Raw genomic sequence first — 10,892 nt, 5'->3', positions numbered from 1 at the left:
TGGGCCAAGCGTCTGGCGAGGCGCCTGCGAGGTGAGAGCCGCCCGGCCGGCCTCCGCGCTCCATGCTGCCGGTCTGCCTCGCATCGGACACCTCGGTTGCCTTTTCCTGAGGATTTACGTGGAGGGAAATACTTGGGATTTTTTTTTTTTAATTCCTTTTGCTTTCTCTTTAACCTACCTCTTTGCATTTCCACCTGTCGACTTTCCTGTCCCACATCTATCCATCCACGCTCGCCCCTTGCCTTCTCCCTGCCTGTTCGTATGCAGCTATCTGCTGCTCTCTAAACCTAGTTGTTGCTCCCATCACACACATACACACCTACCTCCCCTCAGTTTTTCCTGCTCTCTGTAGCAGAGAGGTCTCTGCTCCCCTGCCCTGCTAGCCCTAGCCGCTTTCAGTGTAAAAGATAGTGCCTAGGTTTTGGATATGTAGCTTTCCTGATCCAGCACCAGGTTTTCAGGGTGTGGTGGGGGACAGGATGAAGTATTTGTCTTTTTCTCTGTTTTTTGGTATTCTCTGTCCTGCGAAAGGGGCTTTGGGGGAGTTACTTATGCTTGAAAAGGGGGATTGTTGGGGGGTGTTACGCTTGTCTTGTTTTTCTGCAGTATTCTTCAGGGCCTTGCGAGTGCCCTTAGTACAGCTGGTGACCAGGAACGTAACTTGAAACATGAACAGGAGCATAACAAATGAGTGTTATACTCTCACCGTGGTAACTCAGTACTGAGCTGACGGTATGCAGAGTTGACTTGACACAGCGGAGAAAACAGTGATTGGGGAATTCCCTGAGTTTAAGGTTATGGGTGCTCGTGTGAGACTCCCCTCCCTTTCCTCTTCAGAGAAACATAAAATTTCAGCATCAAGACCTGAGGGTTATAAATGTAGGATTTGTTTACAGCATCAGAGAAAATGTTTCTAATTATAAAGTTGTGGCAAAAGTAAGCTCCTCTTATGAAACAAACTTTTTTTCTCATAAAACATGGATTTCCTGAAGTGATGAGAAGCAGTGTTATTGACTGTCACTGAACCAGCAGAAGTGTTTTAAACAGGAACTTGCAAATTGCACTATTTTGTACCATTTATATGTTCATTTTGTTTCTTATGCACATTCAAGAATCATTTGCTATACTGATTTCTCTGACTTGAGCTGTATTGCACCAAAATAAATCCCTCTTGATCACTTTAGTATTTTACTTGGATGTAAGTCAAASCTGCAGAGATTATGGAATAGACTATGTTGTCTTTCCAGCAGATTTTACAGGGAGACTGTTCAATGAATTGAGTCACTTTATAGCAAGAGMCTGGACTGTCCAGAAAGAAGTATCAATGACAGTTATGCCGTATGAACTAACTGACATTGCTGTGTCCAGTCTTTAATGGTGTGTTTAGCTTAGTCCCTGAGGTACATAAATGCTTAGGAAAGGAGCTGCTTAACATGGAGAAAGTGAAGTCCTTTTATTAAAAAAACAGAACAAAACAAACAGCTAAATAGTAACATAGTTGTTCAAATATTGTCTTTCTGCTAGCTGTTGCTATTATTGAGAAGGAGCATCCTGTATTTACTGTAAATGAGTAAAAAATAGTGTTACTTGAAAATGAACATAGCAGCAACTTCTTGATGATTATGTAATGTGGTTTGTCTAAATTGCTGCTATTTGGTCTCAGTCATGGCTTCTGGGGTAAATTTGAAAATAGAGTATCTGCACTAGGACTATTTTTGTTGCTGATTTCTGAGTCATACTGAACCTGAAGGCAGAGCTGAAGAGAGCCCATCCTAACAAAAAAAATACGTTATTGAACCATTGATAGTTCATCTGTGTCTACAGTTCAGGAGAGATTTGGGGGGCAGGAGGGGTTCTTTTTGGTATGTGGTGGTTGGTGGGGTTTTTTTTCTTTTTTTGTTCTGTTTTTTTCTTTAAATCTGCTCATGCGTTTTCACCTATTTCAGCTGAGTGAGCAGTAGCACCAAGAGTCTGGAGAAGCTGTCTGCTGAGCTAGGCAGCATGAATGGAGCTGAAGCCTTTAGTGGCATCAGCATCAGGCAGAAGTTGCCGGAGGAGGAGATGTTTAGGTGCTTTTCTGACAGACTGGTCCCTTGCCTGTCCTGCTCCCTAAGCAGCAGATCTTGGGCTAAAGTAAGCAGTATGGGAGCTGGTGCACAAACAGTAACTAGAACTTTTAATTTGTAAACTTCTGTTTACAAATCAGAAGTTAAAACCCACTTCTGATATTGGAACATTAGCCTACACAATGGTGATGTTCTTTTTGTGCAGCTAGATGTGAGCATATTAATAAAGTTTGTGCTCTATGGAAAATAGTGCAAATTAGATGTTCTTGAAATGGAAGACAGCAAAAGAAAGCTTTCAGTCATTGCTATGCATCAAGCTGCTTCTTCGTGTTGGAGACAATGTGCACTACTTAGGTCCTACTTTTAGCTGTAAAATAAAAAGACTTAGTTTTGTGTTCTGTGAATATTGGGACTAGGTTTATTCATGTGCTTACTATGCACAGTTTCTACTGTTTTTTTTTTTTTTACCCATGTTTATTTTGTATGTGTAGCCAAATGTAGCATAGTAGACAGGTCCCTTTCTAGTTCTTTAACATAGAGAATGTTGTTGCCATTAATTTCATAGGCACAGGAAACAATTAGACGTGACTTCAGTGCTGTTGCTTAGGGTGCTGTACTTGCATGGTGCATAGGTAACTAACCTTCTCTAATGAATGCAATCATTGCAGACAATGTAGTGAAACAGTGATTTCAAGCCTGAAATTATAATAGGGTGTTTGAAGGGTAGCTGTTAAAGCTTGATAGTTCTTTTGACATTTCATGAATAACAACAAAAACCTTTGATGACTGGAAAATGGCCAGCACAGTACTTTGGGTTTTAGATCTCCTTTAGATATAAAAATAAGTTATACTGCAGTCTGAAAAAAAAGTAGGTAAAGTTTTGGTTGAGTTTTTGTGGAATTGTTGAAGTGAAACTGTCTTAGCTGTCTTAGAAGATAACTAGAGAAAAGTTGGCATGGGTTTATTTAATGAAGTGCTGTTTGACTGGGCAGAATTGAACATAAGAGGAAGTAATCATTTGGATATCAAATATGATAACATTACCATAGGTAAACGTGTTGCCACTCATCAGCTGAGTGATATTAAATGACAGCTTACATTTTTCTTGCTGTGAAATAAAAATGCCTGCAAAGAGAATTTAAGATAATGGATTTTGGTAAGTGTGATGGACAGGAAGACTATGCACTGTCATAAGTGAATAGAAACTCAATCACATATGAATGAGTATACAGATGGTTCAAAAAGTTGATGAGTAGCAGATTAATGTAAGGCATGAACTGAAAATGATTAATCAAGGCTAGAAATGAAATGTTTCTGTTGCTCACAGTGGAATGTGAACTTAATCCAGCACTGTGTACCASCACTGTTCTTGATGCATCTTAAACAATATTTTAATACGACAAAAAGAGTAAAAAGTGTCTTCTAAAAATGTGGCCACTAATACAAACTTCAAGCTAGTAGTTAGGTAAATGCAGAGTTCATTTAATGCAGAGGTGATTGTGTGATCTCAGGTGATTTATTTTCTTTTCACATGTAACTTTCCATTCCTTGCTGACTTGTAATGTTTTAATATGACAGAATTTGAGCTTGCAAGCTTTCTGCTTGCTACATTTCTTTTTGGTGAGTAATGTGCTGACAGCCGGGACTCTGCTCTCGCGCCAGCTTAGCTCACTGGCCCTTCCAGCCTTTTCTCTGTTCTGTAATGTTTTCCTTCCTTTATTATGAACGTTGCTAGTGCAACGTGCTCTATTAAAGGCTGGATTTGTTGAGTTCTTTATTACTAATAACTCTGTAAATGTTCTTGTTTTTGTGTTTTTTGTCTTCTAGAATGACCTAATGGGGAGAATTTGGCATTTTACATTATAAAGCTGTAGTCTTTTGTCTCTCAAGTTTTCACACTTAGTCTTAAAGAAGAGCTCTGAAAAAGTTATCTTTTTGGGGGGCAGGCATCACATATTAATGATAGACGTTAGTGAAGGGTATAATTGATTAATTAAAGAGTATGAACAAAGAGAAATTAATGCAGAGATTATTAATATTTTCTGTGCTTATGCTGGAGAGCGTTGACGTTGTGACTAGATCGCATCTTGAACTGCAGTAGCTGAAAGGCCTTTATAAATATCTGACATGTTAATCTTTTCTTGAACCTCAGCTTGCAGGTGAATGGAAGAGCTCACTTACTCATTTGTCTTAGTTAGCGATTAAGTTCTGCAGCAGGCAGCTTAGCCATTTGTCTTTCTTAGTCTTTGCAGCAGTGACTGGCACTAAACTTTGACTTTCTTGTCAGTGTTATAATCTGTTTTGACAACCCCTTGTTTCTTTTCCATTTAACTTCAAGTTAATGTGGTATGTTTGATGGATCTAAGACCTTTTCCTAGGAATTTTGAGGTTACTTCATTTCCATCCACTGGAAACTGAAAGGATGTTTTCAAGGTCTGGCATTTAAAATACCTGAAAAGGAAAAGGATGGAAGCTTAGCGGTGATTTGCAAGAGTGAACTTATTTACGTACGCACAACTGTAAATGCAATGTATATAGACATATTTACACACACACACATTCAGACATTTTTGCCATCTTAATGCCCCTGTAAACTAAGGTCATATTGACTAGCTTTATTTAATCTTAAATAAAGAGAAGTTACTGGAAAGTAACAGTTCTGGACTGAACTTAAGCAGCTGTTCCCAGCTTTTCTCTGTCCTATATTAAACACAGGAAGTGAGTATGATGGTTGATGGTTCCTTACTGCTTTCTGTTCTCAGATTGTTGTTTCTTTTGGTGACTCCATTTAAAAGCCACTTTTGCTTCACTGTTACCCTTTTGGAAGGGAGAACGAAAGTTCAGTAAGGTATCTTATATGATCTTCCTGAGAATGTCAAGTATAATGTCATGAAGCTAGTGACAGCCCCAAGTAGTTCAGTTAATACAGTTGGCCAGTTTGACAGCTAAATGGCAACTGTTCATTAAGACCACTACTAACGTTTCAGTGGTAATTCTTTGTTGTGTAGGGAAAGAAATTCATGTAGCAAACATCACCAGGATCCCTACTGTCTCTTTATTGGACATGTCTTTCCTGTTAGGGAGAGGAAAGTTACATTTTTTTTCTGTGTTGTTCTGTGTTTTAAATATATGCTTGACCGACCTATCCTCCTTTCGGGTAGAAAGTTAATGTTTTCATAGGCATATTTTTAAAAAAAACACTGCACTGTTTCTTGAAGATTAGCTGTCAAAGTGTGCCTTTGTATACTTTTTTTTTAATGCCATCAGGTTTTAAATTTCAGCACTTTTGGCAAATATGGAGCAAATTCTGTAGAAGTTCTGCTGACCTATTACTAAATAAATACGATATATATGAGATGGCATGTGCGTACAGGAGGGCAAGCCAAAGAAGTTGTTCTTATTGTCACTTAGATAAGTTCAAAATCTACTGAAGAACCTAAAGCAGACACGACATGGGTTGTGTTCAAAGCCAGCTGCCCAAGCAAGGCATCTCTTGATTAATCGTGTAACAAGCATGACTAATATTAGATACTGTATTTATAATATTATATATGTTTTTCTTGAAAGGTCTTTGGGGCACAAGACTCATGGAAGAAAACAACACTAGCAGAGAGCGATATCTGAAAAGTGTTTTACGGGAGCTGATAACATACTTGATTTTTCTTGTGGTCTTGTGTGTCTGTAAGTACTATTCAGTGTTGATGCTTGCAATCCTGTACTGCCTTTATGCCTCCTATAATTCAAGAATTAAGATTGTTTCAGATATTTAGGAGAGTAATTAATGGGTAGTTGTGGAGGCAAATACTTGGAATTAGTGTTTTTTTTTACCTTGTTTCTACGCTCAGCTCCTGCTTCTGTAGTCAGCATGGAAAAGGCTATTAGTCCACCCTATTAAATGTGAACTTACTRCACAAGTGAGCTTGATGGATCTCCAGCCTAATACCCAGCAATATTCCAGTACTCACGTTGTCTGAAGCGTACAGACATAAGGATAAAAATAAGGATATAAATGTTTAAGAATGCGGTCTGTACTGAGCTTTTTGCTCTTTTCTGAGAGATGAAGAGCCTTAGTGATGTTGGAGCATTGATTATATAGGACATTTCACACAGGCCTCAAATAGCACCATGAAGGGTTACGGCCTGAATGCCTAAACTTGATATGTAATAAAATAGTTCTGAGAACAGTTGTCTCTTCTGGTCTTGGAAACTTGAAGGCATTATACACTTTTATTCCAGTATTTATAAGATTTTTATATTTATAGTCAAAACAATTTTTTGTGTGTTTATATATATATATATATATATATATATATATATAAAATATACTAGTAAGATAGCTCAAAATAAAACTTAAAGTAGTGTAGTGTAGTATAGTGTTGATGAAATAATTTTTTTCTTTGGTTATTAGGGAAGAAAACAACAAAAACTATGCAGTTAAGTTAGCATAACTTTGGAAGGCTGATGTGTTTCAAGCCCCCAGTTTTTAGCATGAACAATTCTATTCTATGTGCCTGACAGGTCAGTGACTTTTAAGCAGTAGTTTATGATCAGTTGTAACAGGACAAGTTTTTGTTTATATTTTTTGGATTTTTTTTTTTTTTTTGTGTAAGTGAATCTTATATTAATTATTTAAATCCCCTTTTTGTAGACTGGCTTAGAAAGCAAGTCTGTCTGGATTNTTTTTTTTTTTTTTTTGTGAAAGTGAATCTTATATTAAAAAAAAAAATCCCCTGTTTGTAGACTGGCTTAGAAAGCAAGTCTGTCTGGATTGTCTTTAGCAGGATTACAAAAACAAAACAAGCCCTTCATATGGTTGGCATAGCTATTTTGGTGTTGTATTGTGGGCATGCTTATGTACTAAATATCATGCTTATTTCCTTCTTGAGTCAATTAAGTATGTATAATCCAGGTTTATGGATGTAAGGTAGTAAGAATGCTTGTGGCTGGTATGCCATATCACCAGGAGAGATGTAGTAGTGAGGAGTTTGAATTAAAATAAAATGAAAATTCCAAAGTCTTCAGTTTACACAATTTACATTTTTACATAATAGTCAGCTGAATAATTTGATGTGGACTTACAAATGAAATTACCGTCGGTGGAAAAGATTTGTTCACTATTTATTTTACTATAGAAAAGGTTTTGGTAACAGAATGAAGGCAAAGTGTGGTGTGTTAAACGTCTAAAGACATTTCTAACAAACTAACCTCTTTTGAAGTTATGTCCTTTTCAATTTTACATTTAAGCAATAACTATGGGACATACTGGTCTTTGGTTTGGCACAATATGCTAGGAAGCTTTTCAGTGCAGGCTAAATGCTATTGACAGTTCTTGCGCTCTTGTRTTTTTGAAAGAGCACTTTTAGAGACAATTCAGGTATCTCACAATTAAGTCACACATTCCCCATGCCACAGCAGATGTTTTTACAAATAGTTCTTGATCTCTGGTTGCTAAATAAAAGATTTTTTGTCCCTGTAATAAATGTTTTTAGAGAACTGTCAAAACTGATGAAAAATTTTGTAATCTAGATAAAATACTAGATATAGTAGTAGTACTAGATATAACCGGTCCTCTCCAGAGTTGTCACAGAGTGGGGCTTCTCAGAGTTCTAGTCTTGAAGCAGTTTTAAGCAATTATAGGCAGTAAAAGTGTCTGTGCTAAAGACTGCTCTCTTAAGCCATCTTGGCTTTGTGTATCACTTTGTTCTGTGTGGTTCTCAGCTAAATATTTGGGCCTGTTTGAGGATGAGAAGTAGTGTGTAGCTATTATTTTCTGTGGAGAGAGTCTTGTAGAACTAGTGCATGTCTCAGATGGTGTTTAGTTATCTAACCACAGATGTCTAGTGTCATTTGAGATGCCCTGGAATATCCTGGTTGGCCACTATTTTCTGCTCAAGTGGGGCATGGTTCTCCTGAGGTCATGTCRTCTGTGCCAGCTCTCTACAGATGCCTTGGATTTCACAAGACCGCTAAAATGGCTCTAGCTTCCTCGCATCAGGCTGCTACATCCTGCCTTTGTGTTTCTTGAAGTTGACTTTTGTAGCAGTATTAATAACAGATGAAATTTGGGAAGGGAAAGATTGGTATTTTAAACTGATTGATTGATCTGTTCTTTGCTGATTTTATATTATAATCGCTTCTTGAAGACAAACACTACTTACTGTAGATTTCATTTTGTTCTAATGCTTAGACTTCGTAGTGCAAAATCTATTCAAGTACAACTTGGTGTATTCAAAATAAGCAAATAAGTACTTTTTGTTTTATTTTTTTTCCACCTTCTATTTCTCACCCTGTACCAAATCTTGTGCAGTGACTTACGGGACAGTGAGTTCCAGTATGTACTATTATACAAGGGTGATGTCGCAGCTCTTCCTGGAAACACCTGTATCAAAAATGGAGAAAACTGATTTCAAAACTTTGTCCACGATGGATGACTTCTGGAAGGTACTCTATAAAGTTATTGGTATTTTTCTGTTGCTGTGATTTGTCCTGTCTGGATCTGTGAACTTAATCTGCAAGGTCTTTTTTTAATATAGTGAGTTTGTTCATACAGATCTCTTTGTGTATGGACAATTTCAAAGCACTAGAGGAAAATTGGCTTTTAAAAGGTCAAAGTTTAGGGTCTAGATAATGCCAACAGAGCAGGGTAGGGCAAGGTTAGAGAATGTCTTTGGAGGATAGGTAGTGCTAAGGCAGATAGTTTGCATTAACATCAGAAGAATTACCCATTGCTATTCTCACATTTCAGCAGAATTAAGATCTATGAAAACAGTGCTGGCAACATGCAAACTAAAATTCTCTCTCCCTTCGCAGTTCACCGAAGGCCCTTTGCTGGATGGTCTTTACTGGGAAATGTGGTATAACAACAAAACTATGGCTGAAAACAAAAGCTTCATCTATTATGAGAACCTGCTTCTAGGGGTGCCTCGCATTCGGCAGCTGAAAGTGAGAAATGGTTCGTGCTCAATACCTGAAGATTTAAAGGATGAAATCAAAGACTGCTATGATGTCTATTCTGTAGCTAATGAAGACACTGCTCCTTTTGGGCTTCGAAACGGAACAGCGTACGTAGTACTCTTGTAGACACATAGGCAGATGTGTATTTCCCTGCCTTGGATATACTGATTTTCTTCCTCACAGAGGCAACTCTGTAATTGCCACATGTTCTCTCTGTAAGGCTAGATAAATATGGAGCAGCTGCCAATTCTGTTTATGGAGAAACCTTACCAAACTTGAAGAGGACTGTGTTCTTAACCCACTTGAGTTTAGGTGTTGTCATTATGCCATCGGTGGCTGTTTTTTTTCAGCATGTGGCAAATGCGATGTGGTCTAGGTACAGTACTTAGGGTCATGAGCACCTGTTCCATATTTCAGGATTGTATTACTAGAATGAATCATTTTCCCTGGCCAAAAAATGGGGGTAGTACTGTTTCTCTTGGAGGACAATGTGTGGGTTACATTATAAAGGGTAGCTATGTAAATGTTGGTTTTTATTTCCCCTAAGAGGATATAAATGTAAAAGTGGATTGAAATATTCTATTTTCACAGAAAATTGACCTGTCTCTATCTTATTTTCTTGCTTCTGTTTGTCAAATGAGTTTTGTAAACCCTTTCTCCAGGGTACAAACATCAAAACTTTCTACAAGTATCTCTTGAAATGAAATGAAATGAACTTCTTGAGATGAAAGCAACTTTAAGTAATTGATCTGGAGCRTTCTGTTGTTGATTTGTGGGGGTTGTTTGTTTTGTGCATTTTTTTTGGTTAATTATAAGTAGAAAGACTAATTTGCTCTGTCTCACTACTAAACTAGTTGGACATACACCAATGAGAAGGATTTGAATGGGAGCAGCCACTGGGGCTTGATTGCCACATATAGCGGAGCTGGTTATTATCAAGACCTCTCAAGGACCAGAGAAATGACAGCTGTGCAGATTGCTAGCCTTAAGAAGAACCTGTGGCTGGACAGAGGGACGAGAGCAGCTTTCATTGATTTCTCCGTATACAATGCAAACATCAACCTATTTTGTGTTGTTAGGTATGTATCAAACCACTGACAGTGTTCAGATAGCACAACTGGGGATTTACCTGTGATTACTTTCTTTTGAGGGCATAGGTAAGTGTGTGTGTTACTTAAAGGTGAACTTGTTCCAAACTACTTAAGTGCCTCCTACTTGATTCTTTCAGAATGTGTTTTGGATGTCCCTGAAAGTAGAGCTGCGTTCTCTTTGATCTGGATAGGACTTCTTCCTTCCTGTCTTCTCACTGGCATGCTTCTGGTGGTGCTTTGTGGCAGGCTTCCCTATCAAAGAAGTGGGACTCCGTATTGCAGCTGCACTCAACATCTGGAGGCAGTTGTGATTCTCCTGATGCCCCAAGAGTTTGTGTACATTTCAGTTTGCAGGTGACTTCTCTAATGGCCTGGCTCAGTAAAGTACGCAAGGTAGATATGCAACATCAGTTTTTCATTTAGATAGCACATGAGAGACACGCTCTAGGTGACCCTGCTGAGCAGGGAGGTTGGACTAGATGATCTCCAGAGGTCCCTTCCAACCTTACTGATTCTATGATTCTATTCTATGATTCTATGCAGACAGGTCATTCTGTTTCTGGTTTTCTCACAGTTTTTGAAATTTCTTATGTTTAGTCAAAACGGAGTGAGCAGTACTCAGGTTTACACCCTCTGTTTTGCATAATGTCTTACTTGAATCATATATGGACTTTTTCCTGTCTCCAAAATAAAAACAAGTCTCTTAAGTGTATTCAATGGTGCTTTTCAAGGACATTGCTTCAATTAAATGCTTTTCTTTTTTTTTTCTTCTTTTTTCTTT

The 10,892-nt window shown here is 37.9% G+C and overlaps 1 protein-coding gene across 3 annotated transcripts in view; it reads left to right on the top strand.

Moving 5' to 3' along the window:
- The window catches only part of PKD2 (polycystin 2, transient receptor potential cation channel), a 26,301-nt gene that overhangs the window by 428 nt on the left and 14,981 nt on the right, over positions 1 to 10,892 (top strand). The window contains exons 2-6 of one of the 3 annotated variants that reach the window (XM_085306257.1): positions 1 to 31; positions 5,634 to 5,747; positions 8,374 to 8,507; positions 8,877 to 9,127; positions 9,875 to 10,099. The exon at positions 1 to 31 is cut by the window's left edge and continues 133 nt beyond it. In XM_085306257.1, coding sequence (XP_085162383.1) covers positions 1 to 31; positions 5,634 to 5,747; positions 8,374 to 8,507; positions 8,877 to 9,127; positions 9,875 to 10,099 — 755 coding nt within the window. Of the gene's footprint in view, positions 32 to 2,108; positions 2,134 to 4,319; positions 4,574 to 5,633; positions 5,748 to 8,373; positions 8,508 to 8,876; positions 9,128 to 9,874; positions 10,100 to 10,892 lie in introns of those variants that run through there. The other 2 variants (XM_085306256.1, XM_085306255.1) reach the window with 2 other exon arrangements.

Source organism: Rhea americana, unplaced genomic scaffold, assembly GCF_003343005.1.
Source record: "Rhea americana isolate MKP2758 unplaced genomic scaffold, rheAme1 scaffold_237, whole genome shotgun sequence".
Taxonomy (NCBI): Eukaryota; Metazoa; Chordata; class Aves; order Rheiformes; family Rheidae; genus Rhea; species Rhea americana.
Note: the sequence above shows the minus strand (reverse complement) of the source record. Positions and strands in the feature narration are given on the sequence as shown.